Here is a 25,063-nt window from a genome sequence, read left to right as displayed (position 1 = left end):
CTAGAAAATGCTATGTTAAACAATATTTTAACAGTTTATTGATATTGTAGATAAAATCTAAATTTAATAGAATTCCGTGAGTTGAATCCAGATACATTAGATTGAAAACAAGGTGATGAAAAGGATTATAATAGGAAGGCAGAAGTAAGAATCAAGAGGAAAGGAACTTGAAGCATTTCATCTGCTTATGGCCATGAGAGCAAATTACTTGGAGAAGACTAATGTTAGTTTGAGGTAAAGACAACTTCTGTGGCTGACAGCTTCAATATTTGTTACTACCAAAACAAAAGTTTGTCCAATATGAAAGAACAAGTAGATGTTGAGTCACCCTGTTTCCAAACGCCCCATTTGCAAGCAGACAAAGCTTCCAGCCTCCGTCAGTTCTCCCTCTAGGTGAAAAGTGTTCTGGTGGTGGCAGAAAGGAGTTAGGGGAGGAGGGGGAGGAGGAGCAGGAGATAGGCACCACAAACATTTTTTGCACCCAGGAGCTTCCATCAACTCTCCTCTCCCTCAAAGGCAAAGAAACCGCAGCAGATGAAGCTTCTCCTCAAGTCTCTGTGGCAGAGAAGAGACAGATCTTTGCAAGGTAAGTGAGTCCAGCACAGCAGGGAGGGGGAAGCATGAAGTATCTTAGTGGTTTGGGGAGATCTTGGGGGCCTGTTCCATCACTAGGCCCCTCCATGGTCTTCCCCACCCTGAGATACCTCATGTGCACTTAAAGAACCACACATTGGATTAGCGAATGTGTGGGCAAAAGGAAGGAATGATCTCGTTCAAGGTACGAGATTCACTCCTATGGATCCTTGAGTTACAAATGGAATGGGCAGACTCCATTACATTCGTAACTCGAGGACTACCTGTAGACCTTCATCTAAGTCCTATGAAAATATACGAGTTACTTGTTAAAAAGCAACACAAGAAAACAGTGTACTGCATTACATCTATATTGAATGCAATCAACATTTACTGACTACCTTTGTTGGAAATGTGTGCAAAGCCTTAGGAATAAATTAGCTTTCTTAAGGGATAATTTGAGTCAGACATTCCAGTCAATAAGTTCTACTCTGAGTTTGAGAGAGAGCCTTCCCCATAAAAACAAAAACACACATGCATAAGTTGTCCCCTGTTCTTCACAATACAAGTCAATGGAAGTGAATCAGAAGAACTCTCTTCAGACTTCAGAAAAATGGTTATTGATACTTAAAATGGACACAAAACTTTGGCTTCAGTCAACTCAGATAAAACAGACAGTCCACAGATGGCCAAAATGCAACTTCATTCTTACTTTGGTAGAGTGGCTGTTCAACAAAAATCACTCCAGGAGAAAGATATATAGTACTCCTCTGCAGGCTACTCTTGCATTCATCAATCTACTGTAAGGAAAACACTGAACAAGAGTAGTGTACATAGGAGGAAAACAACTGTTCCCCAAAAAGGATACTCCTCTTTCTCTCAAGCTTGCCAAGACTATCTGTCTAGCCATTAGGCTACTGGAATTGTTTTGGCAAAAATTAAACTTTGACATTAATGTGGATTTTTACAGTTTGCAGAATGAGAAACATTGCACCCTCAGGACCTGGTTGCACAATCATTGAGGGAACAATGGATTCCAATAAAGAAGAATATTTGTATCTCAGGGTGAAATTAATCCCTCACAATGGATTATGGATCGTATCAGCAAATTCTAGAGCAGAGCATCAAGCCTGTGAACTCAAGCTTAAATGAATGTGGGCCATGCAATACCTTTATGATCCTGAAACACAAAAGTAAATCGAAAACTAAGTTGTGCTGAAACACAAGAAATTTCTCACTTTGAAATGCTGAGTCAAAACTATCATCCTTAATTGAAATGTTGTAGCATGGCTTGAAGTGAGTAGTTCATACAAGAGAATCATCACATATCACTGAGTAGAAGCTGTTCTGAAAAGAGGAATAAACCAAATTAGCTCCAAGACAATATGCAGGACTGATCACCAGGTAGAGGAAACATCTGGATAAAGTCATTGCCTCTAATCTAAAGGAATAGCATCAGTTATCAAATTAAAAAGTCCAAATATTTTTTACCAGCGAAGAATGTTGGATCAATATATTCAATAAAGAACTGACACCATCCACTTAATTGTACCCTGAATGAAGATGTAGCTGTTTCTACAAGTGCAAGAATACACTATTTATGGTAAAATTAGTCTGCAGGGTCACGTTATTTACAAACTGGAGACTCCTAAGTATTGTTAAATTCACTAATTACTTTCACACAAAGTTTCATACAAGTCCATCCATCTATCCAAGTCCTTTTCTCACTGCTTCTACTATCCTTATGTACTCCTTATGTATAATGTACTCAAAATTGAAAGAGGAAATATCCAGAGAAGTAACGAACGTCCCTTTCTAATATGGTTGTGGTCAACACAATTTCTGCCTATACATAGTTACCAAAACTAGGATTGCTGTTAGTTCCCAGAACAAAAAATACTAGAGTGGCTGGCTAAAGATCAGTTTCTCTCATCATAAGTATACAAGTTTCTGTATCAGCTTATTTAGGCATAAAAAGCAAGCACTAAGCACTTAGACTTATATACCACTTCACAGTGCTTTACAGCCCTCTCTAAGCATTTTTATAGAGTCAGCATATTGCCCCCAACAATTTGGGTCCTCATTTTACCCACCTCGGAAGGATGGAAAGCTGAGTCAACCTTGAGCCTGGTGGGATTTGAACTGCCAAATTGCTGGCAGCTGGCAGTCAGCAGAAGTAGCCTGCAGTACTGCACTCTAACCACTGCGCCACTGAGGCTCCTATATTATTGTCAAGAACACTAACCCCATCTTTATCTACATAATCAGTAGATAAACCCGTTTGTATCAATCTTAAACTCTGGGTTCAATAATTCTGTTCCAAGGATCATCACTCAATCTTCAGATCTTTCTCTGCCTAATTACTTTCTAAAGGAAAGGGGAACATTTTTGGTCCAGAGAATGTTGGATGATGGAACATGCATACATATCAATCATGTTTAAACTTCATATATGCATATGTGCACATATGTTCACACATACAAAAGTAAGTTTTCTCCTTTGTCATGTTATTAATTACTTAGGATAGAAAAGCCATATTCCCCATTTACCTGCCTGCTTTTGACATATCACTGTTACTGCTACTGCTAATTTTTGAAACATCCAGATTTTATGAAGTTCAGCGATTGTGTAGATTGCTCAGAATAGAAGCTAAAATATCAAATGTTTTCACTTCTGTCATGAGAGGGCACAACAATCACTGGACTTGCAGGAAGGGGCTGATTTCCTGAAGGATGCTGCTTTTTGCAAGGCTCAACAACCAGATAGGAGCTCGGATTTCCAGGCACTGAAGGAGGCCTTTATTTTAAAAAAGCAGTTTCTTTAAGATTTATATGTCTGCCCATCTTAGGCTCATAACTATATAATCAATAATTATAAAACAATCATAAAATGGTAAACAAAAACTCTGTGCCTTAATTATTTCCTTGGGATGGCCCATAGCAAACTCCCCTCATTCATATTTTCTATTTATTCAATCTTATCCCACTTCTACAATAAAAAGCCAGGACTTATTGGCCTTCTGAAAAGGACTTAAAGGGGTAGGAGGCCTGCTGAATTGCTGGGGGAAAGGGGAGGTGTTTCACTAAGTAGGAGCAGCCATAAAAAGGCACCTTTGTGTCCCACTAGGTGGCAGGATTTCACAGAAAGAATCTGAAGCATGCCTATCCTATGTGATCTAAAGGGAGGAGCAGATATTTTTATGGAAAGGCAGTCCTATAAATATCCAGATCATGTGCTGTGTAAGTCTTTACAGGTGATAAGTAGTACCTTAAATTGCATTTGGAAGGAAACTAGGAGCCAGTGCAGCTTGCTCAATAAAGGTATAACATGGGTAAACGTTTGAGCATTGAATACTATGTGCAACACTGTATTCTGGAACTAATTGTAGCTTCTGAGTATCTTCAAGGACAGTCTCCAAGAACAATGTCTTCAAGGACATTAGTGCATTACAATAACCTAGGAAGGGACTAAGGCAAGAATGATATGAGCAAGGCCTCCTAGTTCAGGAAAGGGTGCAACTGGTAACCAAGATGCATCTCTGCAAAGCCTCCCACCAATCCCATCCCCTGAGCTATGGCTGCCACCTGTTCATCAAGCAGGAGCTCTGAGTCTAGGAGGACTCTCAAATTGTGTACCAACTCAGTCTGGGGGAGTGCAACCCCATCCAAAGACAAAGATTACAAGTCAGCAGACTATCATGATAAGCTCAGATTCAGAGGAGACTGGAGGAGGAGCCAGCTCCATTGCTACTGGACAAACTGACTGACAATGAACAGCCAACTCCAGAGTTATCAAACAGACTACTGTATAAATAGGCAGGTGAGGTAACCAGCAGGCACAGCTGCCACTGCTCTCCAAGAATGAAAAAGCTGAGCTGCTACTCTTTCCCCTCCCCCCCTCCACACACAAAGACTCCTCATTCAAAGAAGTGTGGCGAGCAAAGGCCCTCTACAGAGCTGCTTGCAAGAAAGGAACCTCCTCCTTCCAAATGAGCAACACCTGATCTGTTTCTAGAGATCAATTCTCTCTGTTGACAACAACCATACACTCTTACTCCATGTTTCTTGACTCCTGATCTGTGAACCTCACAATCTTGATTCTGAAACTGACAGCTGACAAACCTTTTGACTCTTGGAATTTACCTAAGCACTCTTCACGCCTTCTGTTTTGAACTGGGAGTTTCCTAAACTTTGGGGAATTTGTTACTCTACTAAACTCATATTTTGTCTCGCCAAATGATTTAGCAAAGCTTGCAACTACCTCCCCATGTGCTTGAGTGTGCTTGGCCTGGGACAAGACAAAATGCTGGGGAGTCAAAAACTCAAGTCCATCTTACAAGGATTGAGCTGAAATTGGTTTATTCCCATTCAAACTCTTATAGTTGCATCCCCAGGCACTTGAATAACACCATACCCAGTCCTTTGCAAAGAGGACCCCCACTTTAGTGCCCAACCAGGACTTAATGATACAAGCTAAGTCAGCTCATTCATCCATAATCAGACCATGGATGGTATGAACTGTATTGCAAGTCAAACAGGATTAAGCAGCAGCAACTGGAGACCAGAGCCAAGGTTCTGAAACCCAGTCCTGGGGCTGAGCACGGGCCAGAACGTGATGCTAGTATTAAACACTAGGTTTGCCTTCCCCGAAAGTGGCCTGCCCTTTACCTTCCCATGCCCATCACCTCTACAATGCCCTTCCTGCAATCTCTCCTCTCCCCTCAAATCCCTAAGAACTATCCATATCCAATCTTAACAATATAGACAGACAGGCTCTGTGCGTGTTCTGGCACTTCTGTACACACTCAGAGCCTCCACCTGAGCAGGGCCCCCATCCAAACCTTCCTTCCAAATTCTTGAGCTCCCTGAACCCAAAACATTTTCTCTTACCCACCCAGTCCAACCACCCCTCACCCAGGCAGTGAAGTAACCCCACCCCCAAAGTGGCTGCCTCCCAGCCCACCCTTCTCTCATATGAGGGGAACAAAAGGACCCCAATACACCTAGCCTGCACATCAACTATCAAACTATATAAAACTCCTGATCTATATAATGTCTTAAATCCAGGCACCAGCAACTTCAGCCCCAAATCTTCCCAGACAGGCAAAATTGCTGCTTTGTCATGTGGTCCTTTAAACAGTAATTGCAAGACGCAACAGAGCTTCCCCACAGGTTTGCAACCTTATTCCTGCCCTGTCTGCCACAAACCACCTGTACATCTGAGCCCTCCACTACACTGGAGACTCCAACTATCAGGATCCTACAGCCACCAACACTTCTTCAACCTCTGTCAGCTTAGTCTGTTTTATGGTCTCTATGATGGCAGACCCAAGGAAGACAGGAGCCAAGTCCCCCAGAGTCCATTTCTCACTGCTTGTCAGCTAAAGCAAAGGCAGTTGATCCACAGCACCACTGAGCTTTGCTGCCTGCTGCCTGCTTACTAGTCAGCCTCTGAAATATGACAGCCCACTACCCACTTCACCCACTCAGCTACCTCTAGTTAACTGGTTCCAACATTACTGGCTGCTACCAAACCAGCCAGAACCACTGAACACCTCCACACACCATCCACAATATCCTCAAAGATCTCAACAAAATGAGCCTACCAAATAGGCATCCATCTTGACCTCATGATGGGGGGGAAATGGTAGAGTTGTAATACTGGCAATTCCAGAAAGAACAAGCAATTGAGGAACTAAGGAGACTGCAGATACCTATGCTAATACCCAGAAGCTTTATATTCCACCTTCCATTAGTTTTATGATATTATGCCTGGTAATGGCTACCAGAACACCATATCGCAGAAACTCTCCACCAATTCTTGCTGCCCTTACAAAATGTCATTTGGACACTAATATTAATAAACAAATAATTGATTTTCAGTCATATGATTTGTATACATTTTTCAGAGGAAAAAAATGAAATGAATTTGCAAAGGCTTACTACACATAAAAGAACTCAAGTAAAAAACCAAACATTTATTCCTATCCTCTATATCTTCAACCACACTCCCTCATATCTTGGGAGCAGAATAAAGTAAAATAGTGCAGTCTTTAGAAAAATAAAATTCCCCATACCTGCCTTAAATACGATTGTAACAATAAATATAAAATTTATTTAAAGTGTTTTTATATTTATCAACAATTTAATTTTTGTTGTTACTTATAAATACATTTTATTAACAAAGAGCCCTACACAAAATTCAGTTGCTGGACTTTTCTACTGGAAGTCTGTGCATGTTAGGCTTTGATAATGCTAGAACTGCCTATTTCAAATTTCAAATTTTGCAAGGCCTTCACTTTAGCTAGTTTGGATATTATGCCCTCAGCAGTTCTTTTTGGATGTTTTAGGGGTACTCCTATGAATCTTCAGTTATATCCATGTGGTGATGGTTGAATACAAACTCTAGGTCATATACTATTATACTGTTCTTTATAGAAGGACTCTAGACAGACCCTTATATATCCATTCCTGGCTGGAAGAAATTTCCAGGTAGGGAATGTAATTTCTATTGAATGGTACTACTCAGACTAGGACTTGAAAACAACCTCTCAAGTCGCCCAGTTCTGTGTTATCATTTGTACAATATTCTATACCACTACTTAAGATTGGAACTTTTTATAATTCAATTTTATTTGGATTTATTTCAGTAACTACCCTGTTTCCCCCAAAATAAGACATCCTAACCCTGATAATAAGCCCAATCAGGCTTTTGAGCACATGGCAATAAGGCCAAGAGCTTATTTCAGGGTTCAAAAAAATATAAAACAGGGTCTTATTTTTGGGGAAACATGGTATGTTTTTAATTATTTTTAGACTCCATTATAGTTACTGTTTTTCCTTTATGCACATATACATATAAGAATGTACTACTTCTTTTATTCCATATTTTATTCGTATCTGGCCTTAGGGCTGTAATAAATTTTAATTGAATTTTATTAACTGTTCTTTAAGAATTATGCATGTGAATGTGCATATAATGGATTTCCCTTGGCATTCAATAGAAGCAAAATTTGGATCAAGAAGAATGATAGAAAAAGTACTGATGCTTTGGAAAAGAGTCTTGAGAATACGATAAGTAGCCAAGGAAACAAATTAGTCCAGAGTTCTTAGTCAACATCCAAATGATGAGGCTCAAATTTTTGTATTTTGGACACATCATGTGAAGATCCAACTCTCTTGAGAAGTTTATAATGCAGAAAGGTGGAAGGAAACAGAAGAAGAAAAAAATGATCAGCACCAAGTTTGATTATAGTGTCATGGGTACACTATTGAAAGATATGAAGACCAGACTGGGAACCAATCATTATGGAGGTCTATCTATGTAGTCACTAGAGGTGATACAGTTTTGATGATTCTTAGTCAATCCTCTGCTATCAGAGGAGTCTATATTCTGATATTTGAATAGTTTTCCTTCAACATGTCCAGCATTCTTTTTTCTTTACTATGTCACTGAATTTGAACATTATTTCTCCTTTCCCCTCATTTGTTTCAAGCTTAGTCTCTTACTGAATGATTTAAAATGAAGAGACATCATTTACCACTGCCCAGGATGTTTGCTTTAAATGTCTTCATGTTGGGAAGTGAGAAAGCACAATTTTCAAAATGAAAACATAGGAAGCTGTTTGATTGAATGATTTTCTTTCAGAATTTCATGAAACGGTCACTGAACTCAATGAAGAAAATTGAGCAAAATGTTCAGTGAGTCATTTTGAGAAAGTAGACTTACCCTGGACACACCAAAAATAGTCTCAAGACTTACAGAAAATTCACCATGAAGTGGTTGTCAAATTGCTCCATCATGCGGACAAATAATTACTCAGCCCACACATTTGTTAATTAATTCCTTCGCAAGATTAAAATAAATGGTTCCAGCAATCCAGTGACACAATTAGATGACAGCTTTGCCAGGCAAGCAGTGTCACCTGTATTGATCTGGTGATGCTAGACTGTTTTTTTTAATCACATCAATCAGCCTTTAAAGCACTGACTTGCTCTTCTTGGGAAATAAAAAGAGTAGATTAGCAGTTGTACAATATTTTGTGTGTTCAAAATATTTCAGATATGTTATAGTTATAGCAATTTTATGCACCATGGCACCATAGGCACAAATCCCTTCCATGTTATATCATAATGTGCTGTGAGGTCTGAATAGGAAAATTGTGGATGACACTTGCCCTTGAATCAGAAAGTTAATTCTGGTTTGAGGGCAGGTAATAATCACAACGTATCAAGTTGGACTAGCCACAACTAAGTTCAAATTGTGGTAGCAAATGGGAAGTTCACCCAATTTTGAGTTCTCTCTATCTCTCTGTCCCACTCCGTCTCTTTCTCTCTATCGCTCTCAAAAAACTCATTCTGAACTTTTTGAAGAGGAAAGGATTTTCCCCAGTATCTGAAGAATGTGCATATAATAGCAAAAGCACTTAGACTTACCAGTATATACCACTTCACAGTTCTTTACAGCCCTCTCTAAGCGGTTTACAGAGTCAGCATATTGCCCCCAACAATCTGGGTCCTCATTTTACTGACCTCGGAAAGATGGAAGGCTCAGTCTGAGCTGGTCAGAATCAAACTCCTGGGGTGAGCAGTGAGTTAGCCTGCAGTACTACATTCTAACCACTAAAACATGATAGTGGAGAGAAATGAAGATTTTTCAGGACATCATTTGTGCTTTTTTCTTTTTTCTTATCTGTCAATGAATGGAAGAAGCAGTCTCTTTAAAGTATTAATGTCCTAAACCAATTATTTTTACCGGGAGTAAGTACCCTCCATTGTAGTCTCTTAATTAATACTTGTCCAGATCTTTTAGTTTTAATAACAAAAAAGCAAAAAACAAAGTGCTCAAACTGCAAGATATTTTTTTAACCTTCCTGTGAAACAAATCTATTCTGAATGAAGTTATTCTCCAGGAGCAATATATAGCTTCAGGGTGCTTCTGACCTGAAATCTTTTTTCTGGTTTTCCAGATTGGACCAACAGCCACAAACATCTTTTTATCAGCTTTGGCTGATGCCTATTGTTGCTTTCTGGGGGAAAAGTAACTTTAAACTATTATTTCAATAGTAAACTCCAAGCTATAATGTCTTAAGAGTGTTTTATGTGTTATTAGTTTTTTAATCCTAACGCTAACATTTGCATCAAGGCTGGAAATTTCAGCTGGCACAAAATTTGGCAAACAGATTGGGCTCAAGAAGAAAGCCAAAGAGAAAATCCCACACCTGTACTTAAACCACTGCACTGGCTGCTACTTCACTTCTGGGCAAAATATAAATCACTAACAGAAAGCATCTTCTGCTTATTGATATCATTCAAAGAGGTTCCCCTACAGTTACAATGATCTCATCTAAGGGCAACCCAGGATCAAGTCTTCTGTATTGTGGCCCAAACTCTGAAAGGAGTTCCCAGCAGAAGTTAACATTTTTATCACATACAAAAAAATTTAAATGTATATACGGGTTTCTAGTTATTTATTTTAATCATTTTACTTGCTTTCATTGCTTTTAATCCTTTTAAACTGTTTTTTATTCAAAGCTGCCTGGAACTTTCACCTTAATGTCTGCAGTATGCTAAGTCAAATATACTGTAAATAAATAAATATTCCACAAATGATAAAGAAATGTTTTAATTATAGCAGATTTTACTTTTTTGTTTACTTGTTTGTTTTTCTTGTTTTTATTTTGTTTGTTTACAGGACTTGTAAGTTACTCTAAACAACTGAGCAGTACATAGCAGTTATTAAAGAAGGAATATTATTTCAAGATAGAAAATTTCTACTTCAAAATTGTGATTTCTATTATTTTCTTTCTCAAGTTGAGCCATGTACAACTTCAAGAGAGAAGGGGAGAAACTAATGCCCACTTTTTCCAGTGTTAAGTGTAATCTCGTTTTATGACTTCCTCAACTAACTGATATATCACCTTTGACTAGACCTACTTCCTTCCTCATTTTTATGATACACTATATTCGACCCCATCCTAGAACATATAATTGCTCTTCAGATTACAATAAAATTTCAAGATACATGGCTTCACTAATTATGCATACATTCAATTAAAAATAACATACTTTTTCTCCCTCCCTTTCCAGGTAAATTACATTCTATTATGCATTCCATTATTATTTTCCCCTATGCTAACATAGGAGAAATAAAACTCCTTTAATCTTTTAGATATGGACCTAGGCCCTATTTGGCAGATTTTAATTAATATATTGCATGAAAAATTGGTGAATGTCAAATCACAAAAAATGTCATTAAAAGTTTACAATCAAGTGGAGAAACATAGCCTGAAAAGATATTTTAAAACATTTTGTTCCTTAAATGTCTCTCAATGATTAAGAAGTTGGAATATATAAATAGCTATGGCCATAGTCCAGAATGTTCTGGGAATAAAGGAAATTTCTAATTATTTATCAGAGAAGGTATAACTGCCCCAGGCAGAGGTGGGGGAAGTGAAAAAATCACTAAAAATGGAAAGGGAGAGAGGAAACTATACAAAGAAAATAAAACTGGTCTATATGAAATGAAGTGGAAGCAGCTTTAAATATTGAAAAAGGACTTATTTATAGGATTGAAAAGAAAATAATAAATAATTTATACAAGACTTAAAATGGCAGGAAATGGATCTTTTCAAAAGAGCAGAGGCAGAAAGTTCATACCTGAAGGTGCTTTGAGAAGTTAGGGTTCTCTTTCAGAAGAAACATCTCCTTCAGCCCCACTGCTTGCACTTGGATCATTTTTATTTTTAGGAAGATTTCGTTCTCTACTTGATTCAGAAGGGACCTTCATTCTGGTTTTCTCTTTCCTCTGTTGTTGTTTCTCAAGTTTTGCTAACTGTTGCAAAGAAAAGATGGAAAAGCAGATTTGTGAATGAATGTAAATGGAAGTAGTGCAACAGCACAGACAATATCTTAGTTTTCAAAAAACTATGTTAACCTTTTGCAGCAAAACAAGACAAACAGTAAAGAACAGGAAGTTTTTGCAAATGACTCCAATCCTCTTCATCAGATATACGGGGATATAGACCTCAGAGAAGAACATCTCACATGCACAAATTTATAGGAGTGGGGGGAATATGGCAGAATGTTTATGATAAAGGCTGAAGGCAGAGAACTATAAATATTTTGGAAGCTGGAGAAAATATCCATAAATTAAAAAAAAAACATTCTTACTTCTAAGGGAGTAGCTGTGTCAGTCTATTGCAATAAATGCACCAATAAATCAATCAGCTTATTGTCCTGAGAAAAATGCAATTTGATGGGAGAAAGTGAGGGAGGAGGAAATCATAAAGAGAAAGTGCAGGGTAGAACTGCATAAAACAGCAGTTAGAGATGATGCAGACATTCATGTAGTGAATAGTTAACATACCTTGTTTGATAAGAAGTAATGCCATGAGAAAGGCTATTGAAATTCTTCTAACAAATTTCACCTTTGTTGTTTCAGGGATTTTTCTCACATATCGCCACTTTGTGGTCAAAGAAAGAATGTCCCATGAAATTAGTATGTTTTCCAAGAATGTTTAGGAATTGCCATTTTTATGACAATTGAGTCCATTGATCCTGTTGCACAAACATTGGCTATTTTGTTCAGCATAGAATATTGTGGGGAATTGAAACAGATCTCATATGTCATTGATAGTGAGCAAATATATGTACCTTGATTTGGTGGGTGATGTTTATTAGGCCTTGAAATGGTGTGAGCAGACAAAATATACAGAAGAATTGGCATACAGTATAAGTCTGCCACTCATTGATCTATCTGTCTCACTGTTTTATAGTGTAGTAACAGTTTAGGATAGGAAGTTATCTCTAAATACCATAAGTAAATAAGTAAAGATTTGCCACCAATTTTTTTAAAAAAGGAGATGATATGTAAATCACCAAATATATGTTTGATAGCAGCAACAGTAATAATATGGAAAAAAGAGTTGACCAGACAAACTAAACTTTAAATTGAATAAATTTAAGTTCCACATATTTAAAACACTCCAGGAAAAAGTTCAAATAAACTGACAGGAAGCTAATATTACTCAAAACTCCTACCATGTCAAAAAATATGCAAGTGACAGATCCTCACTTAATGATTTCCTATAATTAAGTTCATTCTGTAATCAGTAATGAAAATCTTTAAATAGAACACTGGCAATGTATACTCATCATTACAAGACTGTTATTAGAACTTATTTACATATATATCAAAAACATTTCCAGAACAGACTCCTTGGTAATTCTACTTTGTCACAGATATCTCAAAATGTCAAACTAATAGCACAGCCTGGTTTCCAACAGGCAATACAAACATATGGGATTTACACAATAGTTACACTGCAGAATAGGCATTAAATATTAAAATGAATTTCTTTCTTTCTAGTAATAGCATTAAAAGAGAATCTTTCTAGTAAGTGTAGTAATTTTCTTGAAGTATTACAGCTCCTCACATATCACTGATATTATTTCTCCAACTCTTTACAGATCCTAGGTACCAAACCCTAGCCAAAAGACTAGAGCAGTGATGGTTAACTTTTTTGTCCTTGCGTGCCCGCACAACAGTGCGCATGCACATGCCCACACCCATAATACAATGCGTGCGTGACACCCCCGTGAGTGACCCCCGCCCTCTGCACATGCGCGCACAACCCCCACCACACCCCGTTTTGGGCCTAGCAGGCCTCCCTGAAGCCTCCTGGGACCAAAAATGGGGGGTGGGGAGGCACGCTGCCTCCCCCTGCTTCCCCCCGCATGCCTACGCTGTTACAGGTGTTGTGTCTGCCTTGTATGCAGCTTTATTCCTCTCTAGCATTCATCTCCATTGTTCAGTGATGCATTGCCTGCGTCTTTCTAGGATTTACCTCTATCTGCTCCTGTGAGGCACTTCCTGTTCCGGCAGAGAGGCCTACGCGTGCCACCTGTGGCACACATGCCATAGGTTCGCCATCACGGGACTAGAGGATGATTTATTATTATTTTCTTTGAAGGCTTCTATTTAAGAAAGAAGCTTGAGAAGGAGCAAACAATTTGAGGCTATTATTTTCTTTCAATGCTTTTATTTAGAAATAAACTGATTAAGTAACAATAGCAAGCATTTTGGTAGGCTTCTTCATGGGAATAAACTGCTCCTAGAAAGTGTAGATTAGGGACCTATAACAGGGTAAATATAAATTTTCAATATTTGCTTATTTATAATTCAGCTATATCAAATATGGGTTTCAATGGATTCAATAGACTACAGCAGTTTGAAATCCAACCCAAGCTGAAAATATTGTACAGATTATTTGGTTAGAACTTCAGATGTATAAGTTCTGACACCACTTCATATTAGGGGAAAGCATAGCAATCAGGGGCAATGTATTCACATCTAATTAAAAGTATTTTTGCAGCAGCTAGTTCATGCAGAATAACCAATGTAGTTTATAGTATAACTAAAGTGGTATTTTTGATTATCTATTTTTAATACTTTGATCAGGTTTTTATTTGCCAATATTCGTTACATATTAATATGCAGAGAGAAAAACTCTAGTATCAGCACAAATGATAAAAACTCTAGTATCAGCACAACTCTAATATAGCACAAGTGGATGTCAGTGAACCACTACTAACCACCTACTCTTAGAAATGATATGTCTCAGTTAATACTATATTATTACATGACTCTGTGGTATCTAAAATTAATACATGCAATGGCAGTGCAATTCTTTGAAAATGTTGCTCTGTTAACTTTTTGAGCAGAAAGAGCCATTAATAAGACAAATCAGGGCCAGATCAGCAGAAGACTTGAAAGAAAGCACAGAAGCAAACAGTAAATTCCTAATGGAAATAATTATTCACAGAACACAGAATACGATATAGTCTATAATACAGTGTAATAAGGCACACATATCACAAATCTACTGGATCCATTACATATCAGATCTAACATTTCCCATTAGTTTAAACAGGAATGACTTCCTCTTTTCCATTCAAACAGACTTTTGTCAGCATCCATTTTTCTAGTTATCCTCTCTTACAATCCAGTGTCAATAAAGTGCATCAAGATTATTGACCAATATATAAAACTATCAAACCCTCTAAGTAACTTAAGTCATAAACATAATAAAATAAACTCAAGATTTTGTAACAATGCTTTGGCAACATATAAAACCTCAGCTGAAAAAGAGGCAACAGCAACAATGATCCAAAAGTATCACAGCCCTAGTTTATCATTCTTCCATGGTTGTTGTTGCAGTGATACTTTCATAACACGTTTTTAATACTCTCAAAGAGAAACCTCACTTCTTTTTAAAATAATTACTGTCCAGAAGAGGATTAGTTATTCTCAGGTCAGAATATAAAAATGAGGCCCGCAGAACACAGTTAAGGCTTTTAACATCAACATATGGACTATCTCAAAATAGGTAGGTAAAGAAAAGCACTACTACAACATACTTGTTTAGAGTCAACAGGGGCTGTAGGAGACTCCAGTTCAATGGTCACAGGTCCATCATTCTGAATATGTACCTGCATGTATTCGCCAAATTTGCCATCTGAAAAATTAAAGTTGGATGGCAAAAAGAGAAAGGGTACTTGTCCATAAACAATATTTAATTCTCCTTTTGTTAAAATCACCATACTCTACCATTAATTCAAACCAAAACATAATGAACAGCATTCAGTCTTGACTTTTTAATACTTTTTTTTGAAATCTATAACTTCTTGAATCTAGGAGATTCAAACTGTAAATAAAATTTCAAAATGATAAGTTTGTATATATCTCTCCTACCACCACATCAATCTAGATTTTACCTTTTTTTTTTTTTACTGGGAACTAAATATACAGCCAAGTGCCATGTTCTAGCCCAGAAAAATCATTTTTTAAAAAATGTAATTATATCAAACCAAATGTAAAATGATCCGAACTATTGCATGGTTCTGACTGGCCCTAAAGCAGGTACTGGGAAATTGCAGGGCATATCTGAGGATACAGTAACATCACTGAGTGGCAGGAATAAAAACATTGCTCTTTTTTATGAATTTTGAGGACTAGGGAGCTAAATGTAGAAATGAATGCCACTACTGCATCCATTCAAACCTCTTTTGCCTACAGATAGAAAAAAGGCACCAATGAAAATTCCACCAGTGGTGTTCTAGTGGCCATGGAATGCCTTTGGACTCAGGTTACTTACTCCTGATTTAAAACAAACTCATGGTGAACAGGGGAGGGAGAATTTGAAAAAAAATGGTGAAAAGAAGAAATGCCTCAAAGAAATATATACCCAGAGGCAATGGGTTTTCTCTCACACCTTTTTTAAGTAAAAGGAATTGATTCACTCTTGAATCAAAGCAGAAGAGAGAAATTAGGCTGAGAAAACACATAAATACAACTGAAAGAAATCAAGAATGGTCTTTTTGTGAGATCTTAGATCAGAAGTCTCCCAGGCACCTAAGGGGGCAAACATACTCTTCACCCTAGCTTTTAAATGGGGGAATATGCCATTTCAGAAATCCATGTATTTCTTCATTCTCTCTTTTTCTCTTGTGACATAGACTTTTTCTTATATCTGCACTCATTTTCATTCCCACATACCCAAAACCAAACATATCAGTTTATTAAAAGAAGAATTATGATTTAGTGTAATAAATTACAATGTAAGTATAGCAATTTCTGTAGGAACCTAACTATTGCCTGAGAAATATTTCAATTCATCAGTAAATTTTGCCTTACCTTTAATTAATTCTGGCTTGTATGCTTTGCGAAGGTGCTCTAAGAAACTGTTGTAGAAAGTTTCTGCTTGGTCAGAAGGCATTGCCATATGATAATCTGGTTTATTTCCTTTCAGGATACATTGAAGAGTAAACTGGCTAACACATAGCACTTCATACTGCTTATCCATTACACTTTTAGACCAGTGTTTCCCACTTTCATCTTCAAACACACGAAGATTTAATATCTTTCGAACCCTATATGAAAAGTCAAAGGCCTTTATGGAATCTTTCTGAAATTAAGCTATTCAATATTCTACATATACTATATATTCTACATTATATTCCAAAGAGGACCCGGATTGTGGGGGCAATAAGCTGACTTTGTATAAAAAAAGAACACCGCTTAGGGGGGTCCGAAAGCCCTACTAAGCAGGTATATACAAAAGTATGAAGGCTATTGCTTAACTCATTGTAAGCCGCCCTGAGTCTCCGGAGAAGGGCGGCATATAAATCAAACCAATAAATAAATACATACATAAATAAAATGGGGAGCAAAGATAATATAAAGAGATTTACAGTAGATGTAGATTCTATACATAACAACTGATGCAAAAATTTAGGAAATATCATTTAAGTAAAACATATGTAAATTGCAAGGTGGAAGAAAAGTTAAATTCTTATTACTTACATGTGCTCAACCTCTTTCTGCGTGTCTTCTACAGAGATACCAAGCAGCACACAAATGCCATGTCCAATGGAACTTATTTGTTCCCCACCAACTATAAGGGATATTTTTAAGAAGTTAAATGTATAGAATTTATTTTATGTCATATCCCTATAAATACACACACACACACATGTAACAGTTTCTTATTCCTAAATTCGGAAAGCAATTTATTCTATAGAGTGGTATTCTTATTAAGTGTCAATTCTATTCCCAGTGGAGATACATTTTTTTAAACAATTTGTTGCAAAACATAATATGCATAGATCCACTTCCAAAGAAAATCAAGAAACATAAGCATGCCTTTGGGATGTGACATCCTTAGCTGAAGGTTAATATGTAGTGGGTTTGTTGCTTTTATAATCCTTCAATCAGTAATTACAACATAGTCATTATATTATAAAATATAACATAGTAACGCAATTGGAAATAGAAGGCAAAAACAGAATATATCTCTGAATACAAAATATTTAATAAATGTTCATACAACCAATTTACATATCATAGGATGATATCAATATTTTAATAACTAAATACCTAAATATTTTAATACCTAAAAGGAATCTTCTTTCAGACAAAATTCTATTTTACCAGTAAACCTCTTCAATGGGAATTTTACACATATACACTTCTAAACCTGACTACACATACTAAAATATTTCATATGCTTAGGAAATACAGCGAATTTAAATAAATCCAGATGTTTTGTTACAGAATTGTAAACCATGCCAAATTTAACCAGTCTTGATGTGAGAACAGAAACTAGTTTATTAAAAGATTTTTAAAAAGAAGAATTAATCTCCTGTCCCCTGCCTTTTGATAGGCATAATGGAAGCAGGATATAATTGTTTATACAATTTATAGAGTTCATACAGAAAAAGTGTTCTACTTTCTCAGCTCTATTACTGTTGCAGTGGCAGAGTTGTTGTTCATAAGGTATTTTCAAATATCCATCCTTTAACACTACAGCACCGAGTTTAGGAAGTATGAGAAACCCACACTGTTTTGATAACATTCAATATTGCCAGATTTTAACCAATCTTCCCCTCTATTTTAGCTGGGAATAATGGTGAAAGCCGGGTGGGGGCGGGCAACTTCTGTAAAATGGAATCTTACATTTGCTATTTAGTAACTTTTTATTAATTTTTCCTCCCATTATTTTATTTGCTCCCTTTGAACCAAAACAGGTCAACAAATTCCAAAGAAAAAAAAAGAGCCTCTGCCTGCAATTACTGCAAGTTCAAATCTCACCAGGCTCAAGGTTGACTCAGCCTTCCATCCTTTCGAGGTAGGTAAAATGAGGACCCGGATTGTGGAGGCACTAAGCTGACTTCATATAAAAAAGAACATCGCTTGGGGGGGGGGGGTTGAAATAAGCAGGTATATACAAAAGTATGAAGGCTATTGCATTGTAAGCCGCCCTAAGTCTCTGGAGAAGGGCGGCATATAAATCGAACCAATAAAATAAATAAATAAATAAATAAAATCTCAAAATTTATCGTAAGTTTATTTAGGAAACTTTCATTCTTCTGGTTTTGAAATTATCAGCCAAAATTAATGGGTGTTAAGATGGAAAAGGCTCTTTTTGGCTTGTTGATTTTCTCTTTTGAATGCTATGTAGCTCACCCCACTAACCCTTGTACAAGGGGCCAGCTGCAGACCTTTTCTCTGCTAAAGAATTCTGACTGGTGTGGTCAAGGGGAAGAGCCTTTTTCACTGTGGCCCCACCCTGTGGAACACTCTACCACCAGACGTGAGAATTGCTTCCACTCTTTTTGCCTTCCAGAAAGGTATCAAAAACAAAATATCTTATCCTTGTGACATCTTTGGTTCTAGTTTTATATATAGCACTTCAAATTTTGTTTGTATATTTTGTTTGTAAATAAAAAGATATTTTTACTGTCTGTAAGCTGCCCGGGACAGAGGTGGAATTCAATTTTTTTTACTACTGGTTCTGTGGCCGTGGCTTGGTGGGCATGGGGTGGCTTGGTGGGTGTGGCAGGGGAAGGATACTGCAAAATCCCCATTCCCTCCCCACTCCTGGGGAAAGGATATTGCAAAATCTCCATTCCCACCGCATTCTGGGGCCAGCCAGAGGTGGTATTTGCCAGTTCTCCAAACTACTCAAAATTTCCACTACCGGTTCTCCAGAACCTGTCAGAACCTGCTGAATAGCACCGCTGGCCCAGGGTTGCCTTACAGGTGGATGGACAACATATAATTCTATTTATTTAACTTATTTTTAAATTTATATGCTGTCACTCTCACCGATAAGGCTATTCTTTATATTATTAAATATAAATTTAATAAATTATAAAAAATAAAAAACTTTAAAACTTTGCTGGTATAACCAGTCCATTCAAAGGAGACTTGATAGGTAGTCCTTGACTTACGACCACAATTGAGAAGGAAATCTTGACTGCAGAGCAAAGCAGTTAAGCGATACATCACGTGACTGCTTCACTCAATTACCACAATCCTGGCACTCTCAACTACAGTTGTTAAACTGATCTCCCAGGTGATTAAATAATCAGAGTCTCAGGTAAAGAGTATGGGATGCCGGCGGGGGGGAGGATAGATCTTGGGAGGTTCCACTCTGGAGCTGAAAACCCTCCCTGCTGAAATCCAAGCAGGATTTTAAGCCCAAGAAAAAGAGATGCTTGCATATAGCCTATGCCCGACTTCCTGGGGCTTCCCAATCTGCCTGAGGAACCCTATGCTCCTTATCGTACTGCCTCTCTGCTATCTGCTTGGATTTCAACTCTTGGGTACAGAGGCTGAAAGAGTTGCCTGCTGAAGTAATTTAGCTCCCCCGGAAAGGAACCCCTCTGGCAAGGTGCAGGAAGGGTCACTTCTGCATTTCAATTCTGCATAGTCAGCGGCAACTAATATTTTAAAAATAAAAATAGAAAGGAATCTTTAACAGTCTACCCAAGAAACAATATTTTTCTGAAATTTTACTGTTACTGCATCAAATTCCACCTAATTCTGACAAAGGATGCCAAAGCATATGGTTAACTTCCTATTTTAATCAATAGGATATTTCCACAAGTTAAAGGGGATAGGTGAATTCTAAGCTAGTCTCTGTTCAAATGTTTTCCAAATTTGAACTTGTATTAAATCTAATAATAATACTTATGGCATATAAGTAATTCCTATTTTCTGTTTTTATTCTATCAAACATTTCTCTCTTTTTCATTATTAGAGTCTGGAGTGTACTTTCTCTGTTTCTGTTATGTTCCCCTAACTATTTTGATTTATATATTTTTATCTTATGTTAATTTGTGAGGATTTACTCTACAATGATAAAATATTATCATTATAAATAATAAACATACAAGTTACAGACATTATGGTTTTAAAACTCTATTACAATAAAATGATTAAATAATGTAGAATACTTTGAACATTCTACACAATCAAACCAGGATATTACTTCTTCCTAAATAAAGATATGAATGTTGTCAAATATATATATATATATATATATATACATATACATATACAAAAAAAATTACACACTGATATATATATATATGTACATGTACATGCTGTATAAAACACATGTGACACTGCTGATCCTCACAAATTACCATTCTCTATAGAGCACCTTGCGTATTGTGGTAACAGGATAACGAATCAACAACTTAGGGCTTCTATTCACACTTCCTTTTTTTGTTTCAGGCTTAAAAGTTACTTCAAAGATAAGGGAAGGATGTGGACAAATACATGATCCATATGGACATGCCACAAAGAACTGGGATTCGCTGCAGTGTCCAACGTGAGGATGCATTTCAAGCCAAATCAGGGCTTAACGGAACATAAGACCCTTTAATAGCAACCAGGCGGTGGGTGGGTTTTGAAGGAGCCCGCGGCGGGAAGCGGTCAAGAGGGTGGGATGAAGATGCTCGGCCACGAGAAGCCCCGCCGGCATGCCAGAGCTCTAGACCACCGCGTCGAGGGGCAAACGCGACCACGCTGGCGCTGCGCAGCTGATAGAAAACGGAATCGGAACATAAACGGCCCCCGCGCACCTGACACACTGGCTCGAGTGACACGTTGGATGATGGCCTTCATCACGCCGGGCTCAGAGGGATCCGGAGCGGCCTAGCACAACTTCCGGCCTCGTCCGGAAGCAAAGTAACACTGCTTCCTGCCCTTCCTTCCACACTGAGCTATGGATATATAGTTTCTAGAAGTGGGTTTATCTCACGGTTCTGAGTTCCCTGAAAACTTACCGCGGCCCCCACTATATCCCCTGAATGTAATAAAAGCTTCTCATAAAAACTAATATTTCCCGTATCAAGTTTTCCGGATCAAGGGAAATGGTGAAGGCCGAGGTGCCTTTTCGACTTCGTAATTTATTTCCGCACCCGGCGGTCTCTTTTCTATATAACTATTCCGATTCAACCTTGTATACGATTTGGGAACCTGCCAAGGTTAATTAATAGTTGCGATGGAAATCCGCGATGTTTAACGTAGCCTCTGAGCGCGCCTGTTTTCCACGAAGCTGAACACGTAGCAATACAAATCTGAGCTTCGGTTTTTTTTAAATCCCGTCTTTCTTCAGCATCAATACTAGAAATGGCAGGACTTTTTTCAATGATTGCACCAGTCAAACAAATTGCACTTTCTTGAAGAAAAATCCCCCTCTTTCTGTACATACATACATACATACATACATACATACATACATACATACATACATACATACATTTTGTCAAATATGTATAAGGTAACAGATATAAGTATGAACATGATTATGAATACAGGAAATGGATAAGAATAAATGGGGACAGTAGGACAGGGACGGTAGCCACGTTGGTGCATTTATGCACACCCCTTACAGACCTCTTAGGAATGGGGTGGGGTTCACAGTAAACAGTTTAAGGTTAAAGTTTTGGGGGTTTGAGGATGTAACAACAGACAATGCTAGTTCATCCCTATCGAAATGCTTGTGGTCTATTCTGGTGTGAAATTATTCTGGTTTTTCTAATCTTTCCAAAAGTTTTTCTAAACCAGGCCAGAATCAGGAGAATATTAACAAACTCCTCAGAGCGTGAAAAACAGCACAGATGGCTCTGAATAAAGTAATCTACGACTAAGAATAACAGAAGGGATCTTGGAGGTCTTCTAGTCCAACCCCCTGCTCAACCATTTCAGACAAATGGTTGTCCAATATCTTAAAAACTTCCAGTGTTGCAGCACCCACAACATTTGGAGGCAACCAGGTCTGCTGATTAATTGTTCTGTGGAAATTTCTCCTTGGTGAGCTCGATTCATTTCTATCCATTGCTTCTTGTCCTGCCTTCAGGTGCTTTGGAGAAGAGGCTAACTCCCTCTTCTTTGTGGCAGCTGCTTAGATATTAGAACACTGCTATCATGTGTTAGAAGAAATATCCTTCTGGGTTCAGCTCCAAGTGGGGAAAAAGACACTGGAAACATGGAGACTGCTTGGAAAGATGGTTTAATAGTGGACAGGATCACATGGTTTGAGTTCCTGAACAGAAAAGGAGGCGAGATGCTGAGCATGCCTTAGTTTTATGCCCTCTGGCTTTGAACTTCCTGGGGCCCAGGAAGAGTAACCTGATTGGTTGCTGCCAGAGGTCATAGCTAGCCTTTTAGGTTGTCTATGTGCCAAGTTTGGTTGAAACTTGGTGGGTAGTGCAATAAAGTCAATTAAATGGCTCTGCCTGACGGAGGTAGATCTTTGTTATGTAGAATAGACTGACTCAGGCCTTAATGGCCCATTAACAAAGGTGGGGGGGTGAGTTTCTGCTTCTCTGAGTTTCTACTTCTCTTTTAGGGAAAATATTCTGCCTTTTTAGTATATCCTAAAATATTTCATTTTTCTAGGAGAGGGGTGAGTGCTAACACATGTCACTTCCTACACGTCACTTCTAGTTCTTTTTATTAAACTAGACATACCCAATTCCTGTAATCATTCTTTGTATGCTTTAACCTCCAAGCCCATAATCATCTTTGTTGTTCTCTGCACTCTTTCTAGAGTCACATCTTTTTTATATCATGGATGCATTATGAATTGGTATTAATACTTCATGTGATCTTGATTCTATCCTTTAATGCAGCCTAGGATTGCATTGGCTTTTTTTTTTGGCAGCTACAGCACATTGCTGGCTCATATTTCAGTGACTAGGATTGCAAGATCGCTGTTGCAGTTACTACTAAGTCAGGTACTGCTTATTCTACACTTATGCATTTGGGTTTTCTTGTCAAATATAGAGCCTTTCTTTTCTCACCATTGAATTTCATTTTGTTAGATAGAGCGCAGTGTTCAAGTCTGTCAAGATCCTTCTGGATCTTGAGCCAGGATCTTGGAATCTCTGAAGACCAAAGGGATAGGGATATTTTTCTCATTTTGTGCAGTGGCCCTTCTTTTTAAGAGCCAATGGCTGCAGAAAATAATGTCCAACAATCATATCCATACTCACCCCCACCCTTTCACTGCAAGAGCAGTGATAAATAGAAAAATTTATTATTTTTTGTCCTTATGGATATTCAACTCCCGCTTTTGGAGTATCAGAATCCAAGGGCCTTCTGAAATTCTTCATTAGAGTGTCATAAAATAGGGTGTTGCGGAGCTCCTATTCCAAATGAGAGTGCAAAATTTCAGAGTTTGATTGCCTTTGGGCAGAGAATGAAACAAATTCTATGAAACCTGACACATATTAATTCTTATTCATTTGGAGATCCATTTCAATATAGTACTTGCCCACAATGCAGCAAAATATACATGGAAAATATTGAATCAGAGTTTATGAACGAAGGCAAATATACATGTCCCAGGATAATGTTGCAGGATCCAATCTTAGTCAGTCACCGGGACCAGAGGTTTACTATTCCAAGTAGGTTGGATTCTGCACAGATAGTTTCAATACTCTCACCTATATTAAAGTTATGACCATGGCTTAAGAATCTCTAGTAAAACTAGGAAATAAATGAAACCCATAATAATTTGCTAACTATTCCTCCTTTCTGTCCATGCACATTCAAGGCATCTTATACTTCAAAATACTTTAAAACAATGCTCTTAAAAGCAGAGGTGTAATTAAAATAAATATCCTTAAGATCAATTTTGTGGCCAATCAAAAGTGGAAATGGAGTTTTGCCATTATCTAAACAAAAGGTGGACAGGGACCCCAAACTTCTTCAGGGAAGGCCTTCCATATCCTGGAAGCCAGACGGGTGAAAATCTTTTCATGGATGCCAGAATGTGTGTCCTCAAAATGCTAATCTATGTATCCAGGCAGGAAATAGAAATCCCTCAGACTCTAAGCTGTTTATTACTTTCAAGGTCAACATCCTGTTAAAGGATGGTCAGCAATCAACTGGAAGTACAAACTTTTTATTACAGGCCCTCTGTGATCCCTCTATCTTGCATTGGTTAGAAGGGTAGCTACCACATTTTGTAAGATTGCAATTTCGAGTCCCTTTTTAATGGCAATGCCATATAAAGTAGGTTCTACTAGTGAAGTTACAATATAACCAAGGTGCATTGATAACTCTCATTAAGGCCAATCAGCTCAGGAAGGGTTGCTGGATGCCATATTTATCAGTTTAGTGATACCTGGAATTTGAGGAACATTCCCAAACTGTGGACCTGCTTCTTTCTAGATTGTGAGAAAAATAGGAATTATTCCTGTAAAAGCATAACCTGAGTTACGCCATTTTAAAATCATGTTAAGGTTTTGTTTTACCTTGTATAACCTGATTATATAATTTAGCTGACATTTAAGAACATGAGAAAGGAAATGTGTAATTCCTGTGTTTTTTAGAGGATGTTTGTTTTGCAGGAAATATGTTCTTGGGTTAACTTGCCCTTATTAATTAAAGGAAGTACGCAATTGATGTTTTTGAGGGGTATTTCTGTTGGGAATTGGGGAATTTCCAGGGTGGAATTATGTACTGCATATGTTATGTAAGATCTGGAACTGATTCCCAAGGTACTTTATTGACATGTATTCTGAATGTCCTGAAGACTACAAAAACTTGTGTAAATTGTTTTATTTCCGTCTTTCTCTACTTTAGAGAGAAAGGCCCTTTGCAAAGAATAAACTTTGTTCCAGGA

General features: G+C 37.7%; 1 protein-coding gene and 1 long non-coding RNA gene across 4 annotated transcripts in view; one reads left to right on the top strand and one right to left on the bottom strand.

Moving 5' to 3' along the window:
- Positions 1-21,485, bottom strand: part of DTD1 (D-aminoacyl-tRNA deacylase 1) — a 27,305-nt gene extending 5,820 nt beyond the window's left edge. The window contains exons 1-5 of the mRNA XM_034411749.3: positions 21,009-21,485; positions 16,939-17,029; positions 16,270-16,505; positions 14,994-15,091; positions 11,232-11,406 (exon numbers count right to left, since the gene is read on the bottom strand). Of these exons, the coding sequence (XP_034267640.1) occupies positions 11,251-11,406; positions 14,994-15,091; positions 16,270-16,505; positions 16,939-17,029; positions 21,009-21,051 (624 nt within the window). The 5' untranslated portion in view covers positions 21,052-21,485 and the 3' untranslated portion in view covers positions 11,232-11,250. The remainder of the gene's footprint in view (positions 1-11,231; positions 11,407-14,993; positions 15,092-16,269; positions 16,506-16,938; positions 17,030-21,008) is intronic.
- The window catches only part of LOC117662354 (uncharacterized), a 107,205-nt gene extending 82,142 nt beyond the window's left edge, over positions 1-25,063 (top strand). Inside the window, exons 1-3 of one of the 3 annotated variants that reach the window (XR_015733577.1) lie at positions 515-586; positions 18,162-18,262; positions 20,659-20,795. This is a non-coding gene — a long non-coding RNA (uncharacterized LOC117662354). Of the gene's footprint in view, positions 1-514; positions 587-17,024; positions 18,263-20,658 lie in introns of those variants that run through there. The other 2 variants (XR_015733576.1, XR_004590338.2) reach the window with 2 other exon arrangements.

The sequence above is a fragment of the Pantherophis guttatus genome, chromosome 3, assembly GCF_059756535.1.
Source record: "Pantherophis guttatus breed Tessera chromosome 3, ASM5975653v1, whole genome shotgun sequence".
In the NCBI taxonomy this organism is placed as follows: domain Eukaryota; kingdom Metazoa; phylum Chordata; class Lepidosauria; order Squamata; family Colubridae; genus Pantherophis; species Pantherophis guttatus.
This window is presented reverse-complemented; position numbering and strand designations above follow the sequence as displayed.